Below are 17,793 nucleotides of genomic sequence, written 5' to 3' on the forward strand. Positions count from 1 at the left end.
TAGACGAGACACTGAGTTATTTCGAGAAGCCAATTCAGATTCTTGATTGGAAGGAAAAACAGCTCAGAACGAAGACTATTCCACTTGTGAAAGTTCAGTGGAGTCGTCATGGCATTGAAGAAGCTACTTGGGAGACTGAGTCTGATATGAGACAGAGGTTCCCAGCTTTATTTCACTGATGTGAGTTTTTATTTCAGCTTCTATTACATGCCTTCTTATTGATATGATTGATTGCCTGTGATTTCGAGGACGAAATCATATCTTAGGGGGGGAGAATTGTAATGCCCGAGCTTTGATGTGTTGTTAATCTAAAATGATTCGTTGATTAATTGATGTGATCATAGACGGAAGGGATCAGACCGGGATTTCCGAAAAAGAGATTGAAGTATGATTTGAGGATGACATGACATTTGAAGAGGACATGGGATAGTATGAACAAAGGTTGAAAACCAGTAGGAATCACGCACATGTACGGAGAAAGGCGCGCATATGCGCGCCAGACCATTCGCGAGGACAGAACACCTCGTGCATATGCGCGAGAAGGTGAGCGCATATGCCCGAGGCAAGTACTTGGAGTGATTGCCGAGACAGTAAGTCTCGCGCATATGCGTGAGCAGGTGTTGTCCAAGAAGCCGAGTCCAGAGAGTTGGGCGCATTATGCGCTGAGATGTGTCGCGCATATGCGCCATCAGTTGTGAAGCCCAACTACGAGAACAGAACCTTGCGCACACATGCGCGGAATGAAGTCGCGCATATGCGCGAGAGGCTCTTGACGAAAATCTGGAGGATGGCACGTGTGATTTACATGCAATATATATATTAGTTTATCTTTCATTCTTCCTCAACAAAATCGAGAGATTCAGAGCAAATTCTCTCAAGTAGCATTTTCTTTAGGAATTTGATTGTGTGGGTTTCGATTATCAAAATTTGAATCCGACTTCAGTAATGTGTTTCGATCGACGCAGGCTACCACTAGACGTAAGTTTTGTTACGTTTGATTATGATTTGAAAATATGATATTGCTAGAATTGGATATGATTCATATATGATATTCTTGACATGTTAGACATCGTAGAATCGAAGTCATATTGAAAAACAAATTGATTACGAAATTGTTATGATTTTCAGAGTCGAATTGATTGAGAATTGATATCATAATGGTATTATGATCGATTATGAAAGTTTGGAATTGATATCTGTTGATTTGTATGGCTGGGTATATGGAGATTGTGCAGTTATTCCAGTTGAAACAGAATTCGATTTAGTTCTGACTATATTCAGTATCGATTGAATGGGATATTGATATTATATTCCTCGTTATTGTCATGGCCAGATTGAGTTTTGACAGATTAGAGCCCGAGACTTCGACAGAGTCAGATTGGCAGAGAGAAAGATATAAATAAATGTTGATTCGAGATTGCACAACTCGAGTTAGATTTGACTTGAGTTTCCCAAAATCACATACTGAATGATTATTGCATTTGATATTTGCAATGTTTGATATTGATATGCTTATTCTATTGATTATAGCAAAGCATGAGTCAGAGTTGGGCAGACCCGCCTAGGCTTTGGCAGAACCGCCATGGCAGAATCGCCAAGTCACTGGACTTTTGGATATATATCGATAGACTGAGGAGAAGACCGACTCCTATTGCAGATCTTCGATATAGACAACCAAAGTCTGGGACTAAGAACGTACTAGCTGGGGTAAAGTAGATGGGAGAACGTTGCGTTCTTATTCAGATCGGGATCCCCAGATTAGGATGAGTTGAGTCAGAGTCTAGGAGTCACAGAGTGTGATTCAGAGATTGTATTGATACATGTTTTGCAGATTCTATACATGTTATTGATATCTATTTCATGCTTTTATATATGTTTTTATATGACTGCATGTTTACATTGTTTATACTGGGATTTTATTCTCACCGGAGTTATCCGGCTGTTGTCGTGTTTGTATGTGTGCATAACAACAGGTGGGACATGTTCAGGGTCGAGGAGATGAAGAGAGATCGTGATTAGAGTGGAGACTACGGACTTGGATTAGAAATAGGGTTTAAACACTTGATTTGTAGTCGTTAAACCTTAGTTTGAATAATTGCATATAGTACAAGACTTGTACTTTAATACTGACTTGTATATTAGAATGTATTCCATTACGTTCCGCATTTCATACTGCACTTTAAAAAAAAATTAAACTCTATTTATTATAATTGATTTAGTTGTCCCAAATGATGATTAAGAGCATGATTAGCGTCTAGGTCCCCACAGATGTGCTGCCTAGTTATGAGTTCGATTACATATAGGGGTGGTGTTCAAAGTGCTCTCCACTTGAATACACCTTGGGAGAGTTAATTTTCGAAAACTTAGTTTGACCCAGGCGATTTGTTAAAATTTTCTCATATTTTAAACCAAATTCTTGTTCAACAGATAGACCATAGTTTTTAACTAAAACTACTTAAAACTGTTGATTAAAATTAGTTCATATATATATAATTCTCAAAAGTGTACATTCGATGATGCATAAAATTAAAGAATCGCATATCTATTCATGAATTATGAGTACGCACACTCCACCCATGACTTCAAGAAAGCAAAATAGGCCTAGTCTCGGCTTGTTAACACAAAGTCAAAAACACAATAAACAAATCTCAAACCGTCGGATAACAAGCTTGCATGGCAATCCCACACATCCCTTCCTTAGCCTCAACATCTCTCGCAACTTTCACATATCCCGCCTCACCCCAATTTGATCCCCAAGAATTCTTAACCAGCCAATATTTCGTCCCATTTTCAGTCTTTCCATACCCAACCGCCGTAACTCCATGATCTAAATTTGTCCCACAATCGCCCGTGATCACGCCACCGGAGTAAAACTGGAAAGGTGCTCCACTTGCATCAATGGACACTGATACCGGTTGGTTTGCCACAGCTTTAAGTAAGGAAGATTCATCATTGACTGGCACGTCTTCATAGCCGGTTATCTTTGCTGCACTCGTGGCTTCCTTTTGGCTGTTGCAGGAGCCCGAGGTTCCTTGATATGGGTAGTCAGATTCTGTGGTGAGCCCTTTGTTCTTCACTATGAATTTGAATGCGGCCTCCATGAAACCTCCTCGGCAGCCCTGATTGTCGCTCGTTCTATCGCAGTCCATGAGTTCTTGTTCGGATAGTGACATCAGTTTGCTCGACGAAATTTGGTTGATGCCTTCCATTGCTGCAACTGTAGAAAATGCCCAGCATGAACCTGCAGTATACAAACAAAATCTTCTAAAGTACTATTTCACAATTTTGCCGATAATTTATCGAAATTTTAATTTTTTTTACCACATTGGCCTTGATCTTTCACTCCAGTCACAGCTCCCTTTTCTCTCCAATCCATGCTCTCAGGAACATCTTTTACACCTTCGTATCTAAAGGGTGTCGACGACTTCTTGCGAGGGAACTTCTTGTATCCATTACGAGCGGCACGAAACTCTTCGTTTTCCAAATCAGCAAATTCATTTATACCAAGCTTATAAGTTCCGGTTCCTACGCTGTTCGAATTTTCGATAAACTCAACATTCTTCTTGAATATCTTGAATCTCTTGGCCTTCTCGTCTTTGTCTTTGTAAGCACGTCCATACTTATGCATCCAATGCTTGTGCCTCACAGCCATATTGGTTCGATCTAGACTGCTTCGACATATTGCTGAAGATGAATACATGCCAAGAATTAACACTAGTGTAAGACAGATTCTTGTGTCAAATTTCGAAGCCATTTGATGCAGAAACTTTGAAATGTGTATATATGCTTCTGTTAAATGAGAATGAATGGATTTAGGAACCAAGACTAGCTAGGGTATTTATAGAGCTTAAATTGCTTGCTAAATGATTAATTGAACGAGTCACGTGGAGATAGAGCTCGATCGACAAGTTTGTTAAGATATGTAAAAAGAATTCGGGTTTTGGACAGAGAAATTATCCAGTGAATATGTTTTTGGATTATGTCCTAAAGATCACACAGATCAAAAATCAGACCCGGAGCTATGACTACGTAGGAGGAAGAACGTGCACTGGTCTCGCAACAAGTGGCAGTCCTGAAATCTCAAAGCCGAAACCAAAATAAAAGGTAAAACCTCGTACCCGAGAAACAAGGAAAGGTTGCCGCGTGCTGGATCAAATGAGAAACTAGAATCTAATCTTTCTTTATCAACTCTCAAATACAGCCCAAGCCAATTTTGGCATAGTGGCAATATACTCTTACAAGACTGAGGCTCCACCTCAAAAAATTCCTACACACTATTTCATTAAATTTTTTTTAGGGGAAAAAAACAAGAAAATAAAACAAATCCTATAATAACCACAAACAACAAATAAAAATATTGTCCAAGTACTAAAATCCCTTGTTCGTGTTGATCTCTAGTTCGACTATAACGATTCTTCAGTAAACAAAAAAAACACGTTATTGGTTATCATCAAGGGATGAGAAAGAGACATAAATGATAACTTCACTTGAGTTTGACGAATTGATTATATAAGCCAGAGGCCCACAAGTACAACTAAAACAGAGAAATTCTTGGAACACAGGTTTTTTTCTCGACAAGATTTACATAAACATCCATCTACACAGAACACATATGACAGAATTAAGTTTATTTCTCCCACTCCAGAAACCTCATAAACGAATTCATATGAGCTTCAACAACTATTTTTATTCAATTCGGTTCGGTTTCTACCAAAATGGTTCGGTTTTTATATATTTTTAAAATCGAAAACCGAAATAAAAAACCGAACCGACCGATGAACATCCCTAGTGCCTAGTGAAGATAGAGAAGAAAACCGACCGATGAACACCTCTATTTCTTGATGAATTTTTTGTCTGTTTTTTTCTCTGTTTTCACTACAACAAAAATGGCTTTTCGCAGCGCTCAAATTCTCTAAACCATCGCTAAATGAGCTACGATTTTTAAACCGTCGCTGATTCCATTACAGCGACGGTTTATAAACCTTCGCTAAATGCGCGACGGTTTAGCGACGGTTTTTGTAACCGTCGGAAATTAGCGACGGTTTTGTTATATATTCTGTCGCTAAAATAATCTGTTGCATACATGGACCATCGTTCGTACTTACGAAGCGCGGACGTCTGCGCTCCGTAAGTGCAGATTGCATTAGTTTTGAAAATGTTTTTTTAAAAAAAATTATTTTTGAAATTTTTTTTTAAAATTAAATTATTTTTTAAAAAAACCCATGATAAGTGCATATTTTTGAACGTATATTACCCAATTAATAAGCATGAATTGTGTTGGTTTCGAACAAAGTTATGCATTTTTGTGTTGTTTTGAGTGTCATACATGAAGGGAGAAAATAGTGTACATGCAGCAACATCATGCCAAAAGGAATACAGAAGAACGCACGCAGCAGCGCCAGATCACACGCAGACGCGCATGTAGAGTGGCAGCACATGGACAGAGGCACGTGCCGCCGTGCGCTCAAGGCTAAAACAAAACTCCAGAAGCATGCGCGCGGTGGTGACAGTTCTCACGCACCCGCGTGCAAGAGGCATGCAGAAACACACTTCTAGCCTCCACACATGAATAAAAAGGAAGAACCCTAGAACATGGTAGGGAGGATCGGAAAGGACAGAAAAGAGGGCCAGAATCACGCACAAAAAAATCCAGAGAGCGAGAACGAAGAATGAAGACAAAGAGCGTATCTACTGGGGATGGAGTCGCAATTCTGATTCTTTTCTTCTTACTTAATTTTATTATATTAGTGATGTGGGATAACATGAATTTGTTTTATCGTTTTTCCGTTATGAACTAATTTTTTTAATCTAAAGGATGGTGTAGCTTAGTTTAATATTTATTTATGAATTGTTGACTTATATATGCGGATTTTTTCTTGTTTATTTATATTTTCCGGATTTTATGACGTCCAATTACTTGATCAATAATTGAATCGTCATATTTATTTGTGATCTCTCACTCGAGAGAGGGTTTTGAATAGGACCATAGGAAAATATATCGTTGGTGTTTGTAGGACTCGGAAGGCCGAAAACTCCAATGAATGTATTGAAAGAGGTATTGTGCAATTAAAATTATTTATTGTTTGATTTTTGATAGGGATATCGAAATTGACTTTAGATAATTGATTTTTATGTACCATTTGGGAAAGGAAGTAGAAATATGATAAGTGTAATTTATTGTACTTTTATTAATTGTTTTTAACTTGGAATTTTGTGATTCTTGAGCAGGTTTTATGTGATTTGTTGTTGTTTTTGTTGTTGTAGTTTAGAAGCTTAGAATGAGAATTTGGAGTAGCAAATTGTTGAATTGGAAAGTGCAAAAGATATAAAAAGGACCGAAGCTCCAGCGCACCCGCGCTAACAAAGAGACCGCACCTGCGGTCAATGTTCAAGAATTTTTGCCGAAGCTGGACCTCACCCTGCGGTCCCCTCTGCACCGCACCCGCGGTCTTCATAGTTCGAAAATGAAAGGCACCCCGAAACAGCACCGCACCCGTGGTGCCATCTTTACCGCACCCGCAGGTATTTGACAGACAAAGTCCGGAAATTCTGAAACTTTGGTGTGATGAGCATGGGAGTTGATGACTTTTGTGTTTTGCGTGCAAAGACTTGTCTAGGAATATAAAAGGCTTCTATTATTCATTATCTAGGTTATTGGAGGGAGCAAAAGGAAAGGAGAGGAGGCTACAAAGAAGGGATTCAAGCTCAAGTTCATCATCCTTAGGAAATCTCTTGCACACTTCTGGACAGAAATATCTTGCACTCCAAATCTCTTGTTCTAAGTTCTTCTTTCTTTATTTTTATTTGATATGTCTTGTTTAAGATTCATGTTTTATTGTTTTGTTTGTGTTATTATGTACTAATTTTTATTTCTAGAGAATGATGGAACAAAACTAGAAACCATGTGTTGGGATTTATGAATTATGCTATATAAGTTTTCCTTATTGTTCATTTGTATTTTTCCAATCTTAATGCTTTCATTTTACTGGCCATATCTTGAATTATTCTTATGTTTATAATTTATCACTTGGAAAAGGGAATTTATAAACAAGAAAGGAAAAAATACATCGATGGTATTTATATAGTTCGGGAGGACATATATTGTTATTGAAGCCGTTAAAAGAAGTTATTGCTTATTGTGTTATTTAATTATAGATTGTTGACGGGAACGTTACAATCCTTTGTTAGATAATTAGTATCTACTTAGCACTCGGGAGATGGAGTAGATAATTATAGAATTCTTGGCTAATGAATAAGAAGGACATTTATAATATAGCTATACAAAATAACACACTGGTGGATAGTTGCGTGAAATCGGACCTCTAGATCTTTTATTCCATTGTTGTTTACTACTATTTGGTACTATAATTAAATTTATTTTCAATCTAGTTATTGGTGCAAACAAATCTGTCAATTGATTATTCTAAATAAAGTCGAGACGATTTCAATTACAAGCATTAATATAAGTTTAGAAATATATTCCTTGTGGGATCGACACTTGTACTCAAAATTACATTTTACTATAACTTGACGTTGTGCACTTGCGAGCAATCAAGAAAACACGCAACAAGTTTTTGGCGCCGTTGCCGGGGAGTGTTTATTATAAATTTATATTAGTATTGTTACCAATTAGTCTAGATTTTAATTTAGAGCTTGTTTTCGCTGTTTTATATTAAACATTGATTTGTTTCTTATCTTTTTTTAACAGTGCATGCGAAGATCGCAAAATCTTGACTTGCTTATCTTTGATCATGAGATCGAAAGAACCGTAAGAAGATTAAGAAAGGCAAGAAGAGAAGAGATTCAAGCAATGGCTGACAACAGAGATAATGAAAACACTCCCCCTGCAATACCCATCAGAGATCATTTTAGGCCGGTACTAAATGCTCATTACTCGGGCATAGCACGAGGGACTATTAATGCAAACAACTTTGACCTCAAGCTCGCATTGATAAACATGGTTCAACAGAATCAGTTTGGGGGAGCCAATACTGCAGATCCTCATCTACATCTCAGAACATTCCTTGAAATCACTGACACGGTAAAAATAAATGGTGTTTCTGATGATATAATTCGATTGCGCTTGTTTCCTTTTTCTCTTAGGGATCAAGCAAGAGGATGGCTCCAATCAGTTCCTTTAGGAAGTATCACTACATGGCAGGAATTAGCAACCAAGTTTCTTGCTAAATATTTTCCACCTGCAAAGTCTGCAGAGTTGAAAATTGAGATAAGTACTTTTAGGCAGACTAACTTTGAGAAATTATACTGAGGCATGGGAACGGTATAAGGAGTTGTTGAGGAGGTGTCCAAACCATGGTTTTGAAGATTGGGTAAAGATTGAATTGTTTTATAATGGTTTGAATGGACAAACAAGAGGCACTGTGGATGCAGCAGCTGAAGGCACGATATTTGCAAAATCACCTGAGCAAGCATATGATTTGCTTGAACAGATGACCATTAATAGTTATCAATGGTCGTCTGAGAGGTCAAGAGTAAAGAAGCAAGCTGGAATTTATGCCATAGATCCTATTACATCACTCACCGCTCAAGTTTCAGCTTTAACAACTTAAATTGCAGCTATGAATAAGGCTAGTACATCAGAGGTTGAAAATGCATCGGTTGTTACTGAAGAACCACATATTCCTGATGAAGCTCATTATATCAACAATAGGAATTTTGGTGGCTACGGAGGATATCGAGGTAACCCTCCCCCTAACACTTATCATCCTGGTTTGAGAAATCATGAGAATTTTTCATATGCTAATAATAAGAATGTGTTGAATCCTCCACCGGGGTTCAATACATCAAAGGGGGAAGGAAAACCTTCACTTGAGGATCTAGTTGGGACATTTGTTGCTGAATCTAGTAAAAGGATGGCTAGAACTGAATCTCGTCTTGATGGCATGGAAACTCACATGGGAAATATGGGTGCCACAATGAAATCATTGGAGACATAGATTGGACAATTGGCTAATGCATTGAGAGATCAAAATAAAGGTCAACTCCCAAGTAATACTGAAGTGAATCCAAAGGAGCAATGCAAAGCTGTAACTTTGAGAAGTGGAAGAGAACTTGAGGTTAAAAATTCCAAAGAGAAGGATGAAAATGAGATGACAGTTGAAGAAGTTGAAACCGAGGGATCCAAAGCTGAAGTTGAAGTTGAACAACCTCCAGTATTTAAGCCGACTCTTCCATATCCGCAGAGGTTCAAAAAGAAGAAATTGGATTATCAATATGCAAAATTTTTGGAGATTTTCAAGAAGATTTACATCAACATTCCATTTGCTGATACTTTAAAGCAAATGCCAAACTATGCAAAGTTCATCAAAGATGTGATGTCAAGGAAGAGGAAGTTGCAAGAGTTTGAGACAGTGAAGTTGACTGAAGAGTGTAGCGCCATACTCCAAAGGAAACTACCACAAAAACTCAAAGATCCAGAGAGTTTTACTATTCCTTGTGTTATTGGTGGTTCTAAAATAAATAAAGCTTTATGTGATTTAGGTGCCAGTATTAATTTAATGCCTTTTTCTATTTACAGGACTTTGGAGCTTGGCGAGGTGAAGCCTAGCACTATTACCCTGCAACTAGCAGACAGATCACTTACATATCCACGGGGAATAGTGGAGGATGTTCTGGTAAAGGTAGACAAATTTATATTTCCTGCTGACTTTGTCATTCTAGATATGGAAGAAGATCAGGAGACTCTGCTTATCTTTGGAAGGCCGTTCTTGGCCACCGGAAAAGCTTTGATTGATGTGCACAAGGGCGAGCTCACATTGAGAGTAGGTGGAGAAGAAGTCATGTTCAACATCTATAACACAATCAAAGAACCAAATGAGGTAAGTACTTGTAATAGTATTGATGTAATTGATTCATGTGTATCTCATGTTGGTGCAGGTAGGATGACGAAAGATTCCTTAGCGAGATGCTTGTTGGAATCGGCGTCTACACTGGATGAAGATGATTGGGATGTGCAAGAGGAGTTACTCGCTTTCAATACACTGCCTAAAGAAAAGAGTGATGTGCATCATGTAGAGCTACTTGAAGGCGCAAGTAAAGAGGTACCAAAAGCATCCCCTGAATTGAAGGAACTGCCAAGCCACCTTTGTTATGCATTTTTAGGTGAAAATTCGACATATCCGGTAATCATCTCTTCCTTTCTTACTTGTACTGAAAAAGAGAAATTGTTGAGAGTGTTGAGGAAATTTAAATATGCTTTGGGATGGACAATTGCTGATATAAAGGGGATTAGCCCTACTGTTTGTATGTATAAAATCTTGATGCAGGAGTCATATTCACCCTATGTTGATCATCAGAGAAGGCTTAATCCAGCAATGAAAGAAGTTGTGAGGGCTGAGGTATTAAAATTTTTAAATGCTGGTGTTATTTATGCTATATCTGATAGCTCGTGGGTTTCACCAGTACAAGTAGTGCCTAAGAAGGGGGGAATAACTGTAGTGAGAAATGAGAATAATGAATTGATTTCAACTCGTCCAGTGACTGGTTGGCGAGTATGCATAGACTGCAGGAAACTGAATGATGCTACTAAGAAAGATCACTTCCCTCTTCCCTTGATTGACCAGATGCTTGATAGAGTAAGTGGTTATCATTATTATTGTTTTCTAGATGGTTATTCAGGTTACAATCAGATTGTCATAGCACCGGAGGATCAGGAGAAGACTACCTTCACTTGCCCCTACGGTACATTTGCTTTCAGGAGAATGCCATTTGGTCTGTGCAATGCACCTACTACTTTTCAGAGGTGTATGATGGCCATATTTCTAACATGGTCGAGGAAATAATGGAAGTTTTTATGGATGATATCTCTGTGTTTGGTTCATCTTTTGATCACTGTTTGCAAAATCTAATGCTTGTTTTGCAGAGATGTCAGACGAAGAATTTAGTTTTGAATTGGGAAAATTGTCACTTCATGGTTCCAGAAGGTATTGTGCTTGGGCATAAAATTTCGGCTAGAGGCATAGAAGTTGACAGAGCCAAAGTTGTGGCAATTGAAAATCTCCCACCACCGAAGAATGTGAAAGGGATCAGAAGTTTCTTGGGACATGCCGGGTTCTATTGTCGTTATATCAAAGATTTCTCTAAAATTACTAGACCTTTATGTAATTTGTTAGAGAAAGATTCGACATTTATTTTTGAAGATGATTGTTTGCATGAGTTTAATAGGATCAAGAAAGCACTGATTTCTGCACCCATTATGATAGTGCCTGATTGGAAGGAGCCCTTTGAGCTCATGTGCGATGCTAGCGACTATGCTGTGGGAGCAGCATTGGGACAGAGACGAGACAAGATGTTCAAGGCTATCTACTATGCAAGTCGTACACTTAATGCAGCCCAAAAGAACTATACAACTACCGAGAAAGAGATGCTAGCAGTGGTGTTTGCATTTGACAAGTTCAGAACATATCTCATTGGCACCAAGGTAACTGTTTTCACTGACCATGCAGCTCCTCGTTACTTATTTGCAAAAAAGGTGCCAAGCCCATGTTGATACGATGGATACTCCTACTTCAAGAATTTGACTTTGAAGTCAAAGACAAGAAAGGTTGTGTAAACCAGGTGGCAGATCACTTGTCACGACTAGAGCTGGAAGAAAGAACTGAAGGTGGAGTTATCAATGAGTCGTTCCCAGACGAACAACTTTTCAAGGTAAGTGTTACACATCCTTGGTTTGCAGATATGTCTAATTTTCTTGCTGCAGGAGAATTACCATCAGAGTTAACTTATCACCAAAAGAAGAAATTTTTTCATGATGTTAAATTTTATCTGTGGGACGATCCTTTCTAGTTCAAGAAATGCGCTGATCAGATAATTAGACGGTGTGTAACAGAGGAAGAAGCGGGTACGATTCTAGAGCAGTGTCATTCCTCACCCTATGGTGGACACTTTGGAGCATCTAGAACAGCAGCTAATGTATTACAGTCAGGTTTTTATTGGCCTAATTTGTTCAAGGACAGTTATACTTTAGTTAAGTCATGTGATAAATGCCAAAGAGTTGGCAATATTTCTAGACGCCACGAGTTACCACTAACAAATATTTTGGAGATTGAACTCTTTGATGTATGGGGTATTGACTTTATGGGTCCATTCCAATCCTCTTTTGGTCAATCTTACATTTTTCTTGCTGTTGATTATGTGTCCAAATGGGTGGAAGCAATTGCCACAAGTACTAATGATGCTCGAGTTGTTGTTAAGTTTGTCTACAAGAACATCTTCACTAGGTTTGGAACACCGAGATCCATCATAAGTGACGAAGGTACGCATTTTTGCAATAGAATTTTCAACTCACTTTTGGCTAAATACAATGTGAAGCACAAAGTGGCACTACCATATCATCCTCAGTCGAATGGACAAGCTGAAGTATCAAACCGGGAAATCAAGCAAATACTGGAAAATACTGTCAACACCAACCGGAGAGATTGGGCTATGAAGTTGGATGATGCGTTATGGACTTATAGGACTGCATTCAAGACGCCTATTGGGATGTCTCCCTATAGGCTAGTGTTTGGGAAAGCATGTCATCTGCCGTTGGAGTTGGAGCATCGAACATTTTGGGCTGTGAAGAAATTAAATTTTGATTTGAAAGCTTCTGGTGATGTTAGAAAACTGCAGTTGAGCGAGATGGATGAGTTCCGAAACGACGCATATGAGAATGCCAAGATCTACGAAGAGCAAACTAAGAAGTGGCATGACAAAATCATTGTAAGAAGGGAGCTCAAACCAGGACAACAAGTACTACTGTTCAACTCTCATCTGAAGTTGTTCCCTGGTAAGCTAAAGTCGCGTTGGTCAGGGCCGTTTGTTGTGGAAACGGTGTCACCTTATGGGGCTATCGAGTTGAAGTGCAGTGATGGGAGAACCTTCAAGGTCAATGGACAGCGGGTTAAGCCGTACTATGGGACTGAAGTCAGGAATATCGACAGTGTCAAGCTGAGCGAACCAAACTGATCAGACAATTGACAGTCAGGCTGAAGACGTTAAACCAAGCGCTTATTGGGAGACAACCCAAATTTTTGTTTCTCTTTTGCATTTTGTTTTCGGTTTTGCTTTTATTTTTGTATCATGATTATTTTTGGTTGTGTACTTTTAGTATAGTGTGTGCTTATATCTTCCCAAATCTAATGAATCCCAATTTTTTTTCTTTTCAGGACTAAAATTGGAGAAGAAAAAAATTTCCCGAAGAAAAACCGCACCCGCGGTATAGTTTGAAGCGCCCCCGCGGTCTCTGTAAACAGAAAATATAAAAATTTCCCGAGAGCACACCGCACCCGCAGTATATTTTACACCACACCCACACAAGATTTCCCGAGAGCACACCGCACCCACGGTAAGTAGAGCACCGCACCCACGGTCGTACGCAGATAAAAATTATAAGAATTCCCGAAGGAACACCGCACCCGCGGTCACTTGCACAGCGCTCCCGTGGTCGATGGTTTTAAAAATAGAATGGGGCAGAAATTTTCATAATCGAAGAACACCACTCTCAAATTTCTCTCCTCCACGTCAAAAAACTCCACTCAAAATACATTCCACACTCACATTTTGATCTTTCAAGCATAAAAAAACACTCCACACCTACATAACTTCACAAATTCCACTCAAATTTCCATCTACATTTCATACAATCAACACCAAACCTAGGGTTTCAAAGGGGCTCGAAAATTTCTTCAAGAATTGGATGGAGCTTTGATTTTGTTCTTCAAGAAACATTTCAACACACTCAAGGTGAGCAAATCCATTGCATATTTGTTGAAAATTCGAAATTATTTGTGTTATTTGCTATGGAAGGAAATTACATTTAGTGAAGTACATTCTTGATATTGTGGATATTGTTGATTGATTGTTGTGTATATTGTTGAGGTGTGGATATTGTGAGTATTAAGTTTGGGGGAGTGCAAGAATCATTAAATTTTGTGAATTGGATTGAGGAGAAGTTGGTGATTGAAAGGTGTTCGATAAAATGCCTCCAAGAAAAAAACAATCTAAGGGTGCATCATCATCTGCGAATTACGATGCAAACAGGTTTTGGGACGAACAAGCGGAAGAGAACTATGGAAAAATTTTGAATAAAAGTATTGTAAAAGAAAGGGGATTTGATCTGAGTTTCCACCGATCCAAAATTGGATTAATGCTTACTGCTCGGCATTAGGAGGAGTTTGGCAGGCAGCCACAAGATGCTGTCATTTCATTGGTGAGAGAATTTTATGCTAACCTCAAGGTTAGGCATGATCAATTGAAGGTGTTGGTGCGAGGAAAAATGATAGCCTTTGATGCACATACGATCAATACGTTATATGGTATCCCTCCAGTAATGCACGATGAATATGAAGAATACCGGACTGAGCATGTTGATTATAATAATATTCTTCAAATAATTTGCATAGAGGGAGCGGAGTGGAGAATGAGAGATGATGTATATGTCAGCCTAGCCAAGTCTGATTAGAAAAGTGTTGCCAAAGATTGGTATTCTTTTATTTCTGCTAGGATTAAACCTACCGAGCATACCACCACTGTCATCAAGGAGAGTGCTATCCTTACTTTTTGCATCATGACGGGGAGGACAATTGATTTAGGTCAATTGCTTCAGAGTTCGATGCTTGATTATGCAAGAGGTAACTCTCCTAGTGGACGCCTCCACCCTTCTCTTATCACTGCATTATGCCAGAATTCGGGAGTGACTTGGGCAATGAATGAAGAATTGTTAAAGCCAAAAAATTTCATTGTGGTAATTCAACCACATAGGGCAGTCAGAGGTGAATACGCTGCGGCACGTCGAGCTGAAATGGAATTCAACAGAAGAGCTGCTGAAAGACGTGCCCAGGCTCAAGCTCAAGAACCACAACCGCAACCAAGAAATAGGCGGGATAGATTAACTCAGTTGGAAGAGGAGATGCGCCAACAATGCCAACATCCGAATGAGTTTCGGTTTAGGACCGATACATTTATGGGATATATGATGGATTTTACGTCTGTCTTGGCTCAGCAATTTCCATCAGCTTCTTCCTCTGGTAATCCATTTCCACCTCCTCCACAGTGGCCACCCATATACCATCCGCCGGAGTTCCAACCATCCCAAGATGACGCAGATGATGAGCATGGCGATGACCACTGACGGTCGTTGCTCGAGGTTTGTGTATTCTCCTAATTTTCATGCTTATTTACATCGAGGACGATGCACATGTTTAAGTTTGGGGGAGATGTGATTTATTTTATTTTATCTTGTGTGTTTATTTTCTTTTGTATGTTTATTTATTTATTTAGTTTATTTTGTGTGTTTATTTTCTTTTGTGTGTTTATTTATTTATTTAGTTTATTTTGTGTGTTTATTTATTTTTGAGTTGTTTGATTGTGTGTTTGTAGTGTTTTAGTCATGAAATATTTTATTTTCAAATGGCCAATGATGAGAAAAGAAAAATTTATCACTAAGAAGAAAAGTCATGCATTACATTCATGTTAAACGATCAATTTGAAAAATTTAGAGAACAATCATGAGATTTGGTAAGTTTGAGACTTATAATTTCTATACAACTTTGTGATTTTCATTTGACATTGAAATAATTTTTTTTGCAAACGCATAGATGATTGAGGCAATATTTGATTTTATTTGGGCCTATTTATATTGTTCATAAATATTCATTTGAAGCCTTCTTGAGCCTATATGAGAAAAGAATTGTGTTTTTGAATTTCTTGGAAACCAAGCACTTTTCTTTTGAATAGATATGTATTTGGTTGATGCATTGAGATACCATTTTTCACGATGATTAGATTCTACTTTGTGTTGGTGAATTGAGATTTTGTCTAGAACTATCCAAACATCATTTGAGGAGAAATACGGACAAATTATGATTTAGGAATGATTTAGGTAATTTTTGGATCGATTGAGTTGTTCAAGCCACCAAATAAAATTAATTTATCATTTGTCACCTCTTTGAGCTTATATGAATTTGAATGGCACACGTAAATATGTGTAAAAGACCCCCATTCGAATATTCTTTAAAGTATCCCACATTTACCAACCATTTGAATATCTTATACAATTATTTCCTACCTTCTCAAGGGAGTAAGAATTCAAAAGATTAAAGAAAGTGATATTCTCCTACAAAAGAAAAGAAAAGAAAAAATGATGAATGATGTTTGATTGAAGAAGTTGGAGAAAAAGGAGAGAAAAAGAGATGAAATGAATAAAAAATAGAGATAAAAGAAAAAGTGAAGTTTGCAAAATAGATAAAATTCAACTTACTCCTTTATTTGAACTTCTAATTTTTATTTGTAGCCATGAGCCAAGGCTTAACATTACAACCATTGAAAATCCTATTAACCTAGTCATAGTTGTCCAATATACTAGTGGAGAGTGATTGGGAGGATCTAGCTTATGGACAATCGATAAACACTTTCATTGAGTAAGAATCTTGATCAATTTTACACACAACTCATTGCATCAAATATTTATTGGGTATTCTTTTCTTGAATGAATATTGCTTTGAACTCAATCTTTACCGGAAAAGACCTCTAGATTTGTGTTTGTAAAAATTTGAAATCAATTGAGAATGTTTTGAAACATGAGTTGAAGAGATTAGAAGTTAAGAGAATTAACCGATTGCATGATTTTAGCCGGATGAAAAATTGGTTGGATTGATTTGACTTGTGAATGTATGAAGAGTTAGTTAATTTATCTTGAGGCCAAGTTCTTTAAAGTATTTCATGACTTGTTTGTTTGTGTTGTTTTGTTTTGCTCGGGACTAGCAAAATCTTAAGTTTGGGGGAGTTTGATAAGTGCAATTTATTGTACTTTTATTACTTGTTTTTAACTTGGAATTTTGTGATTCTTGAGCAGGTTTTATGTGATTTGTTGTTATTTTTGTTGTTGTAATTTAGAAGCTTAGAATTAGAATTTGGAGTAGCAAATTGTTGAATTGGAAAGTGCAAAAGATATAAAAAGGCCGAAGCTCCAGCCACCCGCGCTAACAAAGAGACCGCACCCGCGGTCAATATTCAATATTTTTTGCCGAAGCTGTACCGCACCCACGGTCCCCTCTGCACCGCAACCACGCAGTCTTCATAGTTCGAAAATGAAAGGCACCCCGAAACAGCACCGCACCCGCGGTGCCATCTTTACCGCACCCGCGGTCTTTGACAGACAAAGTCCGGAAATTCTGAAACTTTGGTGTGCTGAGCATGGGAGTTGATGACTTTTGTGTTTTGCGTGCAAAGACTTGTCTAGGAATATAAAAGGCTTCTATTATTCATTATCTAGGTCATTGTGGGGAGAAAAAAGAAGGGAGAGGAGGCTACAAAGAAGGGATTGAAGCTCAAGTTCATCATCCTTAGGAAATCTCTTGCACACTTCTGGACAGAAATATCATGCACTCTAAATCTCTTGTTCTAAGTTCTTCTTTCTTTATTTTTATATGATACGTCTTGTTTAAGATTCATGTTTTATTGTTTTGTTTGTGTTATTATGAACTAATTTTTATTTCTAGATGAATGATGGAACAAAACTAGAAACCATGTGTTGGGATTTATGAATTATGCTATATAAGTTTTCCTTATTGTTCATTTGTATTTTTCCAATCTTAATGCTTTCATTTTACTGGCCATATCTTGAATGATTCTTATGAATAAAGGAAAAAATACATCGATGGTATTTATATAGTTCGGGAGGACATATATTGCTATTGAAGCCGTTAAAAGAAGTTATTGCTTATTGTGTTATTTAATTATAGATTGTTGACAGGGACGTTACAATCCTTTGTTAGATAATTAGTATCTACTTAG

At 37.9% G+C, this 17,793-nt stretch overlaps 2 protein-coding genes across 2 annotated transcripts; one reads left to right on the plus strand and one right to left on the minus strand.

The window, feature by feature from the left end:
* Positions 1-2,507: 2,507 nt before the first annotated feature.
* LOC140836154 (senescence-specific cysteine protease SAG39-like) lies at positions 2,508-3,786 on the minus strand. Its single transcript, XM_073201562.1, has 2 exons — positions 3,322-3,786; positions 2,508-3,241 (listed from the first exon to the last, which is right to left on the minus strand). Exons 1-2 carry the CDS (start codon positions 3,752-3,754, stop codon positions 2,649-2,651), a joined length of 1,026 nt encoding a protein of 341 aa, XP_073057663.1. The 5' UTR covers positions 3,755-3,786; the 3' UTR covers positions 2,508-2,648.
* An 8,658-nt stretch (positions 3,787-12,444) lies between these two features.
* LOC140835706 (uncharacterized) lies at positions 12,445-12,966 on the plus strand. Its single transcript, XM_073201112.1, has one exon. The coding sequence runs from the start codon at positions 12,445-12,447 to the stop codon at positions 12,964-12,966; it is 522 nt and encodes a 173-aa protein (XP_073057213.1).
* Positions 12,967-17,793: the final 4,827 nt, after the last annotated feature.

The sequence above is a fragment of the Primulina eburnea genome, chromosome 7 (genome assembly GCF_022965805.1).
Source record: "Primulina eburnea isolate SZY01 chromosome 7, ASM2296580v1, whole genome shotgun sequence".
Lineage (NCBI taxonomy): Eukaryota > Viridiplantae > Streptophyta > Magnoliopsida > Lamiales > Gesneriaceae > Primulina > Primulina eburnea.

What these genes read in the sequence shown, in the direction of transcription:
- LOC140836154 (XM_073201562.1), bottom strand. Translation starts at nt 3,754, where the DNA reads ATGGCTTCGAAATTTGACACAAGAATCTGTCTTACACTAGTGTTAATT. An exon ending in GAAAGATCAAGGCCAATGTG is followed by an intron (nt 3,242 to 3,321) that starts GTAAAAAAAATT and finishes TGTATACTGCAG; the next exon opens with GTTCATGCTGGGCATTTTCT.
- LOC140835706 (XM_073201112.1), top strand. Translation starts at nt 12,445, where the DNA reads ATGAAGTTGGATGATGCGTTATGGACTTATAGGACTGCATTCAAGACG.